Below are 14462 nucleotides of genomic sequence, written 5' to 3'. Positions count from 1 at the left end.
GGCTCCCAGGTTGTTTGTGTGAAAGAATTTTTTTCTATGTGAAATGTACTGTATGTAAAAGGAGCTTTAAGCATTATCTCCCCCAATACTGTTTTCAGACAGTAAACTATTTTTTAACAAAAAAAGCAGATAATATCTTCAATGCATATCAAATTGCCAACACTCCCTATATAACACAAGAGTACACCCACTTTTATTGTTCTACGGAAAAAAAGATACTGGCTTTCAGTAACTCTAACACTCATTTGTGCATGTAGCCCTCACAGTAGTCACAGCACTATTGGTATGGATTAAACATTTCTTAAAACAAACATTGATATTATTAATTTATAATATTTTATCCAAACTGACTTACAGCTTATTAGAAATTTTGTGTATACCTTACAGTAATGATTTTAAATATTTCATTTTAATTATAAAATCTTTTTTTGATAAAATACTAGTATTTTTTACATAAAGAAAGGGGTTATGCATAACTCATGAATTTTTAAGCAGAAATTGATGCATGCAATAGAAAAAGAAAAAGGTAAATACAAATGAGTACACAAGCCAAAGTGAATAAACCACAAAGTGCACTCACTTAGTACAACTGGGAGCTAAAATAGTTGGTATTTAGTTAAGCTATCAAAGAGCCAATCACCAGAACTAAATGTCAAAGGCCCTCTTTATAGAAATAAAAAAGATAAAGCAGTCTGGTGTTACCCATACAAATTAGTGTCTTTAACCATGCCTTGATATAAAGAAACCTCAGGATCAACAGTGCCTTTGATAAAGTATTCAGCACTCAAAACTATTTTTATATTTTATTGTTTCATATTCTAAACTTACAATATATAAAACTAATCCTGCTTCCTGCTGAGCTACAAAGCTGTGTACACCATGTTGAATCCAAAGACATTTGCTAAAAATAGAAAATCTAAAATGTCAGATGTAAAAAGTATTCTTACTAGGGAATCAATTGCCGGATGGGTTTATCCATTCCCGGGAATTCGGGAATCCCGCATGTCATTCCCGGGAATGACATCCACCATGCTGCCCCCTTCAGTTGCGAGAAGCAGATCATAGAATGTTGCAAAGTTTTACTGTCAAATAATGCAGAGTACATGACACGTGTTTCGCCGTAATTCTGTGCTCATCAGGCTTACACACTCACTGCACACTCACTGCATTTCGGCATCAACGGCGAAGACACGGCTTGTGGTTCATTTATTTGACAGCATATAGGTCGGGGTAATTACATTCATAGCATTTGTAGTCTGAATCACAATCTGATTGTATGGGTGCATGTGGAATGACCAGTGTGTTAGAAGGAAAGAGATCTCAGACTGGCCGCCCTGTATGTCAATCAAGTGGCAAATCCCATAGTGAGGATATATGATAGACTAACGTTTAAAAAAAAAATTTTTTTTTGAATGCAACGCGATCTACCTGATCATATACTGATACACTTGTTCTAAACAGCGCCCGTGCTCGCGTTGCTCTGAAACACCTCCTTTTCAGCTATTACTGATGCATCCAGTTTCTTGAAATCATTCTGTGAGTTGGCACAGATAATGTGGATGCAACAGAATGACACATTGCAATTTCAACTTGCTGTTCAAAGCTGTTATCTGACAGACATCAATGAAGTAAATTTCTTGATTGATTTTTACACTTTTACACGCTATATATGCGAGCTTGGCCGTTCCAGGTTTCCCGGGAATTACAGCAGTTTCATTCCCGGGAATGCAGGAATGAAAAATGTCCGGGAATCCCAGGCTCCCGGTAATCAGAAGCCCGGGAATGGATTCCCTAATTCTTACCCTTTGTAAATCCAATTTTGCTCAAGTGCCATGTATTATCTTAATAACTCACACAATTTGTAGATGATCTCCACCAGTGTAGGAAATGAATGGATCACCTGGCCTCATAATAATTTATGAGTTTAAAAACAAGGGGGTCTAACAGTATGGTAGAGGTTCTACACAAAGCACATTAAAATGAATACAAAAGAGCATAAAAATGGATATAATTATGGAGAAGCACAGGTCTGGAGAAGGGTACAAGGCCACCTGAAAGGCTCTGAAAATACTGTACCTTGAAGCATAGTGCAGTTAATAACAAAGAAGTGGAAAAAATATATAGCCACACCTCCTAGTTCAGGCCAGTCCTCCAAACAAGAATGGCATTTGTCAGAAAGACTCCAATTGTCACTGCGACTGAGTTCCACAAGTCAGTACCATAATTGCAGAGGATGATCACAACTCAACAATAACAACAGTTGTCCTTTAAAATTTATTCTATAGTTCAGTAAGTAAACTCGTTCAGGGTGCCCAAAAGGTCCTCTTAACCACAGTATGGCTTGCATAGAGATGACATATTTCATTTCTCTAGGTCCCTTTAACAGTGATCAATGTCAAAATAACACAAGCTAGACAGCAACAGTATTCAGGGGAGGTCTTTTCTCACAAAAAATAAGAAGCATTGCTGTTTATATTAAATCTGCAAAAGGCCTTCCAGATAATCCTTCACATTTTAGAAAAATGTTCAAAGGCTGAGCAAACTTAAAAAAGTGGTAAAAACCAAGTATTTTCCCTATTGTTAAATATTTTTATTAAAACAACTTTTTTCTTCCTATCATTGGTACCATTTATAGAGATACTATATGAATTCAGAGTCATATCAAAATATTCTAGAAGTATACCTTAGGCATATGTATGTACTAGACATTAGGATGAGATGTAAACTGATCTTCTAACATAATAATGTTCTTAACACCCCAGCTTTTCCAAAAGAAGAAGAAATGACATGCTTTATACACGTCAAGGATTTTACTGGTTACTGTGTGGGTTACAATTCAATGACTTAAACAAAAGTGTGGAACCAACACAAATAAAATAAGACTTTTTTTTTTACAGGAACAAGAGTGTATTCTCTTTGACTCATCCACTCCATTCTCAATTCCAGTTGTTGCCATCAGGATAAAAAACAACTGGCTCAAATAATCTTTCATCCCAACTACTAATCTTGTAAATAAGTTCAATTTTAATAGACATGCACTGATTAAAAATCATGTGAAGTGCTATCATTTACATCAATTATTAGTCAAGTCTAAATGTTGGTTTAATTTTTATGTCTAGTATGTTTGATCTAACATTTCACCAGAAGTGATGTACTCACTGCTATATTATATTTATTTGCCCTAGGTTTATGTTAGTGGGCTATATTCTTAGTAATTTATTTTAAAAGTGATATTGTGGTCCCTCTGTAAAACCTGCGGTCAAACTAAACCTTCCTCTTGAGACAGTAAAATTGAATTGAATGGAGACAGTTAAGTTGGAGAGATATCAGTCAGTGGCTCACTATCTACACCAGTGACTATACCTCCAGTGACCCATCTGTCAAACTGATAAAGTTTGCCATTAGCAACACCCTGACTGGGCTGATTACAGACAGGAATGGGGTGCCATATTGGAAGAAAGTGGACCAGCTGGCTAGTTGGTGCCCCCTCAATAATCTCAATTTATGTCCACTGAAAACAGTGGAAATGGCAATAGATTTAAGAAGACAGTCCTCACCCCCACTCCAAAAGTTATTAATGTCACTGTCAACACCATGGAATCATTTAGATTTCGGGACACAGCTATTATTCCCAGTCTGAAATGAGATGAAAACATAACTGCTTTTATTTAAAAAAAAAACCTCAGCAGCATATTTATTTCTCTGTCAACTTAAAGTTTAACCTGTTAAGTTTAATCTGTCTCAGTCAATGCTGGTTCAGTTTTATCAAGCATTCATTGAAAGCATCCTCACTTTCTCCATAACTGTCTGGTATGGCAGTGCAATTTCTCACACAAAACTTTAACTGCAGCAAGTCATTCAGTCAGCAAAAAGGACTGGGTGGCTGAAACTGAACTTTATTGAGGGCCCTATACCTTACAGGTCTGAAAACATACTGGAAACAAATTTAGAGACTATAATCAAACAGGTAATTATTTCTAACAGTTTTTTTCCATCATGAAAATATTACCAGTCATTTAACCCTCATCCATTGTTATAACGTTTCCATGAATGGGGGGTCTTGCAGACTCCCATCTTGCAGACCATTTTAAACTGGTTAAATCTGCTTAAAAAGCAGTACAATAACTTCAGAATTTTTATTATCTCTGAAATGAAGTAAATGTGATATAAATTTTCAATGGTTTACATGTTACTGTAATAGTAATGCATGTTCAGTGTTCACCAAATCATATAAAATACAGTCATAGTAGCACTAAAACAAGACGTTAGTTACACGTCTGATTCGCATACAGATCAGAATCTGCCTCAACTTCAACTTGCTTGCAAGCCAGACACACCAGGGAACGCTCTGAATGTTCCTGGCAAACCGGAAGTTTTCTCTCCTTTGACCTTGGGCACATATAACAGCATCGCTTCTTAGCTACATTTGCTGCATCTCCACGGGGATGTTTCATCATCAATTTTTGTTTCCTCACTGTGTCACGTCTATCATCATTGTCCTCTTCATTTAAGTTGTCTGATGTATCGAAATCCGATAACTCCTTCATTATTTCAGCCAGGGCTTCACTTGCATTGAATTTCTTTGTTGGTCGTTGACTCATTGTTCATAAACACATCAAATGGACTTGCTCCTCAACAAACTATACACCAGCAATGTCTCAGGCAGGACTAAGAAAATCTAAACCAAAGAAAATACAAATTTAAATAGAAAATTCAAATAGAAAATATAAAACTAACCAAAAACGCTCGTACAAAAATTGTAACGTTTCCATAAACGGGGGGTCTCAGAGACCCCCAACTACTTTGTACTACTGTAGCACTTATTTGCACTAAGCTATTGAGAAGCAGATTTCGGCACTTTTTTCAAGACAACACAAAATGAAAAGTCAGAAAATTTCATGGCCGTCGTATTACCTTGAAAGGGAAAGAATTTGAAAATCTGCGACTGGGGGTTTTGGAGACCCCCTCATTCATGGATCAGGGTTAAAGGAAAAACTACTAGACACAAAGAGATATTTTCCTTACTGCTGGTTACAGAGTTTCTAATTGATATCCATTTTTTCTTGATTTCAAAATTACTTTTATCATAAAAGGGTTACATGATATATTACTGGGCATAAGCACAATTTTGCATTGTCAATGTTTTATATGATTATGTTTCTGTGCAAAATATTACTCTTCTTTGTGACTGTATAAATGTTGGGATGGTGCCATGTACTGCATATTGTGTTCTCAATTGTATTCACTTTAGTTATAGGTACTGATGTAACACCAAGAAAAATTCCTAGCAACTATTTTTACTGACAAAGTTCAAATTTATTCTACATCCAGAAAAAAAAATTATTTTTTATTTTCACTGTGATACACAGATAAAATGAACTATATAACTAAAATACTATTATCAGTATTATTCTTTAAATAAAACACACACAAACACACTGCAGATGCATATTACAGAATAATCAGGAAGAAATGCATAATGATTATATACATACATCTTTTTCCTTTGTTTACAAAGACCTGGAGTTGTTTGATATAGAACACGTCCTTCAACAGTTTAGCACAAGCATGCATCTGCCTGTAATGTATTCTTGTATGCTTGGCAAAGCAACTAATGACAGTGTTCACTGTAAAAGGATCTATGAAATATAAATTGAATGACTGCCACAGTTTAATATCTGGCAGGGGTTTATCTTATATGTATTTTGCATGTTCTTCTCAGTTTGCATTTTTTTTATTTTAAAGGGGAATTCATCTTCCTTCTTTTGTCAAAAAATGTACTACTACCTGGTGTTACAAATATAAATTCAGAAAACAGATCAATGGATGAGGTACTTTTAAGATAAAATCTACCAGGGGTAACTGGAAAAAGAAATCCTGGATTAACAGCATCTCCAGGTCCACTTTACCATTGATTTTTTTAGTTACCAGCACCACTGCAATGCACCCTGAGTAATATGAATGACCATTTGAAAATTATACTGTTTTGATTGGCTGTTTGACTAAAGAAGATAGAAATTGTCATCTTAAAACCAGTTTGCCATTAATCTTACACCTGTGTCATATTTTAAAAATTCTGCAAAACTAATCATTCATTCAACTTATTTCCTTAATCAGCTTTTTACATTACAATATCACCAGAAACCATTGTCTATCCCAATAGCATTAAGAGCAAGGCAGGCACCCACCATGGATGGGACACCACTTTGCTCATTACATTCGAGGACATACCAACATTCATTCACATTAGTGCTATTTACAGTCAGTCAACTAAAAGGTATGCTCTGAGACTGAAGAAAGGATTTGGAGATTGTATGTGGTAAAAGAGAAGTGAGGGGCTGGATATACGTGTTCACTGCAGTGTATTTAATGTTATATTAGGTAATAAATGCTTACGCCTTTTATGGAATGGGGAAATAAATCGCCATTGTCAATATCAAGAAAACCAACGAGACCACACATACTCTCCAGGCTACTAAAGGCACAACAATTTATCATTCGGTGGGGTGCACCCTCAGAGGATCTGATATATTACAACTACTCTTAATCACTTGCATCAAGCTTCAAGGTCCCAAATGATAACGACCTGTAAGGAACTTTGCAAGCAATTCTAGTGACTTTAAGCAAGAACTTTTGAAGCACCAGCTGTTCTGGCATCAGTAAAACTGTAATAAGTTGATAATATGGTCTTCAAGTTTCAGTTAATGGTACATTTCAGCGCTGTCTGTGACCATGTATTATCTGCCAGAGTTAAACCACTACTTTAAAAGCATGTCAGAAAGAGCATACCCCTAATTAAAATGTCACTGCATATCACAAGCCTGATGCTAGTGGGCCAACATGTTTTCCTCTGAGCTGGGAATGTTATTAACCATGTCATTCTATTATGTCGAGGAAAGTACTGAATATTGTAGTTTCTTTATTTTGGAAATAGCTGCATGTGGCCTTAACCAGGAAAAATAGGTAAAGTTAATTACCATGCAATTAGAAGGCCTAATCTAGAAATGAACTCGTCCCCTTACATAATGAATTTTAAGAGGCTGTTTTATATTGTATTATTTGATTAAACTGGCATTTCAAGTTGTCAGTTGGTCTTCTGCATCACAAAGAAAGAAATCTCAGGATACCAAATTTTTTATCATTCCTACAGAATAGGTAACACAGGGTACAAGAACCACCATGCTGTCTCATTAGCTTGGCCCCTATTTGGCTTGCTTCGGGCATGATTTCTGTGGTAAGCCTACACTATCTCCTAGGGCTACCATGCATTTCCTCTAGAAATTAAATTTCCTTACGCAGTCCAAATATATTACATTGGCTGAGTTAGTTACCAAATTAATAAATGAGCAAATATGTTAGAATGTTCTTCTCTAAACACTAAAATGATTAAAATGAATTTAAGTAAAACCTCATTAAAAAGCTGAGCAAATAGATTCATAATCAGGGTAAAGCTGTATTCAAAAGTTGTTAAGAAAATTTAGTCATATATTGCATTAATTTCTAGTAGTGAAGCATTTTTACATGATAAAACGTTCTTTGGTATATCAATCTTTTTCAGTAAGTTCATCGGGTAAAATATGCATTAACTTTATTACTTCTTAATCAATTTCAATAAAAATTGACTTTGAATGGTTTAATGCATGTCCAATTACGAATACAATACTATTTTTCTTAACATCTTTCCACCATGAGTGTTTTTTATCATTCCAGTACTGGTCTCCTTCTAATTTCATGCCTTTTGATGCTTATAATTGATCTCAGCTTTAGTGTTCCACCTCTTTTAATTATGTAAAACCAGCATCAGATGTAAATATCGCTCATTCAGAAACAGCCATTGTCACCCACGGTTCTTCCCCTTTTAATTATGTAAAAGCAGATATGAACGGATTTTGCTGTGTCCCTCCCCATCCCCCCCCAGCCAAAGACTACAATATTCATTTTAACTCATTTTTTTTTTATACATCTCTGATAAATGTCCCGGAGCTCCTGTGCTTTCAGCTCAGTAAGAAAATCAAAAAAAAATTACTCTTTCTAGGGTATTCCCTTATCATAAAAGGGCAGGGAAACACTCTAGGAAAGTTTATATACTATGGATGAAAAACTGTGTTCATTTTATTAATAAGCAAAAATTTACAAATGTCGCAAATCAAAATGAATTTATATTTATCCTTACATAAATTCTCCAGCCAACTTATATACTGTAGTTCAGAAGTGGAAAACAACCGCTGACAGAGTTCAAATCTATCACTAGGGCTCATAATTACTGTATATGAATAAAACCGTTTAAAAGGTAATGTATGGAGTCATTCATTATTAAGCAGAATATCATAATGATGGAGATGGGTTATTGTGTATAACAAATGACGGGTTAAAAAAAATATTTAATTAGAATAACTTAAGAATAGTATTTACAAAGAAGTAAACACCTGGGTAGATGTTACAGAAGTGATCTGAACTGATGGGCTATAGAGCATGGCGAATTTAAACTCTTCTAAATCTACTAAGGTTTGGGTACCTCTTAAACATGCATCTACTAGTGTAGTATCTAGGTACTGCTAATCCTTCCTGCCCCTCTGCACTTTCCTAGACATCAACAATTGTACTGAACCCATGCAATAGTCAAGCAGCTTTGAGGTTGTTGTTTTCCCAGTTTATTCTTTGTGCTAACATACAGTACTTCACTTCTTGTACTCTACTGTGAATTTTCCTCCCTGTTGCCTGTGAACTTTGTACTGTATTTGTTAGATTTAGTCATAGTAGTTGTTAGTAGTATTAGCAGTGCTTGTATGAGGCCTTGTTTTGTAAACTTCCTTATGTAAAGGTGCCTATAAATAATAGGCAGAAGAAGACAACAAAGAAGACATCAGAATTAAACAGAAGATAAGCCAGTAGTTTTATTACATACCACACCATAAAACTTCTCTTCCTATTACAGCAGAGTATGATGATGAGTCTGACAAGGTCAGTCTTCCACTTGATCCAGCCCTGCTTTCTCCTTTCAGTACCACTATCCTAACCCAGCGTGTAAGACTCAAATATATGCCCCTGCAAAACCCCAATGCCATGCTATGTTCTTATCTTTCAACTCCATACAATAATGGCCTGAAAAAAATCCAGATCAGTGGGTATTACATTGCCTTGACATGACACAATTATGAGAGTAATAATAATAAAAATAATAATATATGGTATTTATATAGCGCCTTTCCCATGCTTAAGGCACTTCACAGAGTTTAAGATAGAACAGCAGGGTATACAGTATATAGCATTGTACTAAACCAGATAAATACATAAAGAAGAGTAAGATAGTAAATTCAGAGAAAAGCCTAACAGACAACGTAATTGATGGTCTAGCACACACACACACAGAGGTTACATGAGCATCTTAACATAGAGGTAAACTGACAGAAGGATAATAAAGTCTGGTCTAGCTGAAAGCCTTCCTGAACAGATGAGTTTTGAGGGTTTTTCTTAAAAGAATTCATGGAGTCAGCTGATCTGATTTATTTCGGTAGGTCATTCCAGAGTCTGGGTGTTATACAACTGAAGGCCCTGTCACCCATGGAGTGTAGATTAGTGTGGGGCACAACAAGATTGCCAGAATCAGAGGACCTTAGTGGTCGGACATGCACAAAGTGATGGAGAAGGTCACTGGTGTAGCTTGGAGTGAGGTTATTTAAGGCTTTGTAGGTTATTAGTAGGATTTTATATTCAATTCTGTAAGACACAAGGAGCCAGTGAAGGCGAAGCAGGATGGGTGTGATGTGCTCGCTGTTGCTGGTTCAAGTAAGGACTCTTGCAGCCGAGTTTTGAATAATCTGGAGCTGTGATATAAGATTAGAAGGGGCACCTGCCAGTAGGGAATTACAATAACTGATGCAGGATGTGATAAAACCATGGACAAGTTTCTCATCATTAGAAAAGGAGAGGAAGGAGCGAACACGGGATATGTTATGGAGGTGAAAGTAAGAATGTTTCTGAATGTGATTTATGTGGGTGGAGTAAGAAAGGGAGGAATCAAAAATGACACCAAGATTCTTTGCAGTAGAAGCAGGTCTGATGAGATCACCACCAAGATGGACTGGGAAGGAACTCAATTTATTAAGTTGCACATTAGTCCCAATCTGCAGGAGTTCAGTTTTGTTGCAATTTAAATTTAAAGAGTTCTGATCCATCAAGGTTTTAATTTCACTGAGGAAAGTTGTGAGCTGAGTAAGCTCTAATGAAGTTCAACTTTTAACATTGAAGTAGAGCTGAGTATCGTCTACATAAAAATGATAACCCAGTCCAAGGCTACGAATAATATGGCCAAAGGAAAGCATATAAATACAGAAGAGAAGAGGGCCGAGGACAGAGCCCTGAGGAACTCCATGGGTGACTGGCGCTGAGCTGGATCTGCTGTTGCCAAGACTAACAAACTCCTGCCTGTCAGTCAGATAGGACTTGAACCACTGGAGGACAGTGCCAGAGATACCCAGCATGTTCTCCATTCTGGACAGTAGAATGTCATGTCTGACAGTGTCAAATGCTGCACTGAGGTCTAACAGAATTAATATGCTGGTTTGTCCAGAGTCTGCTGCCATAAGCAAATCATTGGTTACCCGTAGCAGAGCAGTTTCACAGCTGTGCTGTGCTCTGAAACCAGACTGAAAGGGTCCCATCAAATTATTAGAAGTTAAGTAGTTGGTGAGTTGGGAAGCTCAAGAACTTCCCAGTAAATGGGAAATAGGCAAAGAGTTGTTAAGATTGTCAGCATCAATTGTCAGCATCAAGACCAGGCTTTTTTAACATTTGGGTTACAGAAGCGATTTTAAAAGTGAGCGGCACAGAGCCAGTGTCAAGGGATGAGTTTATTATTGTTGTAACAGTTGGGATTATGGCATGAAGGGAGGATTTAAGTAGTGTGGTGGGGATGGGGTCTGGTACACAAGTAGTCGGCCTCATCTTACAAAGCAGGTTATTAATAAACGCAGATGTGACTGGTGAGAACTTAGAGAAGGAGTTGGATGGAGTGGGAAAACAGGGAAAGATAAACAGATGATGTATTTATGTTAGTTGAGTTATTTAGATCTTTAATTTTGTTATGGAAAAAGTGTATGGCACTGTTGCAACATGACTACACTTCCTTTGACTTTTGAATCAATATTACAATATGAAACCCTTAAAGTGTTGGACTGTAAAGGATAAGGCAGAAGAACCAATCCCCACTAGTCATTCATCATGTGAGCTTAAGTTAGATGTTTCAGAGATGGAGCTGTACAGCATCTGAGGGCAACTGTATTCTCAATGTGGTCTTTTAGGCAATTTTAACAAAAAATGTTGTATAATAATTGACTTCTTGATAAATACACTTGTCCTTATCTTTTCTCATGACTGGGTTAACAGTAAAAACAAAGACACAAACAACCATGAAAACCAAGTAGTTTCCAAAAACAGGGATGGTGTACAAAAAATACATATGGAAGCAGTGTGGTTCACATCAGCCAAGTGCTTAAATGTAGAGTTACTGCCATTTATAGAAATTCTATAGTATACTGTATGTTGCCCTCACAATATACAACTGGATTTTTCCTCTCAGCTAACTACATAAAACTTATATGCCTAGTTATTAGGGAACCCAAATGGCACGGAGTACCAATCCTTCCTTCACACACACACAGCAGAGAGCCGCATTCCCCACCAGGCATTTTTAGCTGTGACACTAGCCGCTGTGCCACTTGCAAATATGTCATCAACAAAACCATTGTATTGGGTCCCTCTGGTAAATTCAATATTAAAAAATGCTGGGCATCTTGTTAATTTAAAAATTGTATTTACTGCATTTCAGTAGTAAGTGTCCAGCTATATAAATACATGCAACAGGGGGGCAGCTAGACGACCATTTCAGAGAACATGTTTGAACTTTTATGTTCAAAGATTGTACAAAGCCTATAGTAGAATACTTCACATCCCTTTATCACAGTCACACTTAGCTTTCAGTTTGCTTTCTTTCACAGGGCTTTAAAGACTTTTTTTCCACAGAAACATAGAAGAAGCTTATACGTACACTGGGATCACACATTTTTTCAGCTCTTAATGACTGACATTTTAATCTCTACCTTCATCATCGTCTCTAATGTCAGTTTTTGAACATCTATTCTTACCTCTTCTACTTTCAACTGCACTGACTTTGTTCCCTCCTAACCCCTCATATATATGATATCTGCCTTAAATTTTTCATTTGTACAAAAATGAAGGCTGTACAGCCAAAACGTTGTGCTATTTACTTTTTTTTTTCCTCTCTGCATTAGAAATCACCTTTACATTTTTTTTATTCTTTGCAGATGCATGCTGAAGCAGACCTTCACTAACTATACAGTTTATAGATCTGTCAATGCATTATATACAGCATGTAAACACACAAAAGTAAATACATACAATTTTACTCTTCATTTCTTCAAATGGCCCTTTAAATTTCCCTCCACCATGTTCTTCAATTACTGCTGCTTCTCGATTATGTAAAATCATTCTCAACTAGAATTTTTTTATATTATTTCTCACCTAAGTGTATTATAGTGCAATGCAGGCACAAATAAAACATAGCATACCATTCTCTAACCCAGTTCAGGGACATTGAAGTCAGGCCAAAGAAGTCAGTCTATCGCAGGGCCCACTCACACTCATGGTAACACATGGTTAATTGCCAATGTGAATCGAAATTAATTCGTGAAGCTACAGCACTGACCGTCCAGCTATCAAGCTGTCCCTTCAATCTAACGCAATATTCCAATTTTCTTGCATTCGCGATTTTGGCAGTTTTATAGTGTACAATAATCCTGTTTATTTTCAAAACCTCCGTGCAATGGTGAATTGTGCTAACTATACTCAGTAAATGATGACTTACTGTTCGATCGATTGATCGATTAAACGCAGGCCATCGACTAATACTACATCAGTACGGCGCTACGGTGCCTCTAGAGTAAGACTGGCGTTACATTTCTGGACCACCATCCTTGATTGCAGTTGGCAGGCGGCCACTCGGCCGATTGCACTGCAACAAGAAAACTTTCCCGTAAACTGTTTACTATAGCCGGTGGAGGCAGAAGTCCTCAGTTTCAACACAGGTCATTGTTTTTTATTACATGTGTTTCCTCTATACTGGAAGCGCGTCCAGTTGAGCGCGCCCGAGAGTGACGGCTCGACGGCGGCAAACGCAACTTCGTAAAAGTAGTCGCGCGACCAACAACACAGACGTGCGCAGCTGCGCGCCCAATAAAGAAGCTCACCGTCTCGGGGTGTAAAACCTGAAGGAATCACATAAAGTGCAACTTACTTGAAGGTGAGGATGCAGAGTGGCCGGTAGGACTTGTGGCTGCTATTATCGGCCATTCGCTTGCCCCAGAAGTCGTTGAGGAAGATGTTGGCCAGGCTGGAGCCGGGTCTCACGTCGGGGTTGTTGAGAATCGCCCACACATCGTCGTGAACGAACTCCCCTCGAAGAGAGTTGCTGTAGCACAGAGCACACACGAGCACCAGAAAGAGCGAGCGGTAAACTCCCGGTACGGGACTGCCGGCGACGGGCAGCTCGAGGGATGCTTTGCCGGGGGCGCGCGCTGTCATGTCCTCCCCGGGCTCGCATGCTGCTGGAACTGGGCTGAAATGGGAGAGGCTGGAGGCACCATCTCCCGAGCTCGCGCGCTCCAGTCCGCTGGGCTGTGTAGGAAGGCGGGCGGGCAAGCAGGCAGGCAGGCTGTCTGTCAGGAGGAGGAGTAGGAGAAGGAAGCTTCGGCAGCCGCAAGAACAGCGGCGCAGGAGACTCCGCGAGGAACTGGCAGCGCTCTGGCAGTGTGGGCAGCGCCTCCTCCGCGCCTGCGCTCTGAAGCAGCATATGAACGCACGCGCGGCGACTACCTGTGCGCGATCACGCGACCGCGGGGCACACAGATGTGCGATGTAAGGATCGCAGCTGTTTGGTTGCCCTCCGCGCAGTGAACCGTGGCCGGGCAGCAAGCTGGAATGGCTTTGCTGAGCCGTGGGCATCAAGGATGGCGGTTTGAAACAACCAAGAAGCACACGCGCCTTCCTATTTAGTGTATCTATTAGAGGTTCAAAAATTAATGTAAATTTACTATTATTTAATAATAATAATAATACATGAATATATGCTCCTTGTAACGTGTTTTAAAATGTAAGTCAGGCTTTGAGGTGGTCTACTGAGAATGAATAAGCAGTATCTTTAGGGGCAACGATGAGTTCGATAAGTGGAAGCGTCCAGATTTATATTTGTTTAGCTTCGGTTTCAGCTTTAAAGTAACACACTTGACATCCTGTAACTGAAAAAGGTTGAAAATATAATAGGATGAGTAGCGACTTTTGTAGGTAGTTTGGACGTAGTACATTCCCGGATTTTCTTCCATATAATTAAAATATTTGCTTGACGGGAGATGTAAATCGCGAAGTATGCCCTTCCGTGGACAGGCAGC

General features: G+C 38.1%; 1 protein-coding gene across 2 annotated transcripts in view; it reads right to left on the bottom strand.

Annotated features, from left to right (window-relative positions):
* Positions 1–13901, bottom strand: part of tmtc1 (transmembrane O-mannosyltransferase targeting cadherins 1) — a 570135-nt gene extending 556234 nt beyond the window's left edge. For both annotated transcript variants that reach the window (XM_039761862.1, XM_039761863.1), the window contains exon 1: positions 13313–13901. In XM_039761862.1, coding sequence (XP_039617796.1) covers positions 13313–13599 — 287 coding nt within the window. In that variant the 5' untranslated portion in view covers positions 13600–13901. The remainder of the gene's footprint in view (positions 1–13312) is intronic.
* Between the last annotated feature and the right edge of the window lie 561 nt (positions 13902–14462).

The sequence above is a fragment of the Polypterus senegalus genome, chromosome 8 (assembly GCF_016835505.1).
Source record: "Polypterus senegalus isolate Bchr_013 chromosome 8, ASM1683550v1, whole genome shotgun sequence".
Classification (NCBI taxonomy): Eukaryota; Metazoa; Chordata; class Cladistia; order Polypteriformes; family Polypteridae; genus Polypterus; species Polypterus senegalus.
This window is presented reverse-complemented; position numbering and strand designations above follow the sequence as displayed.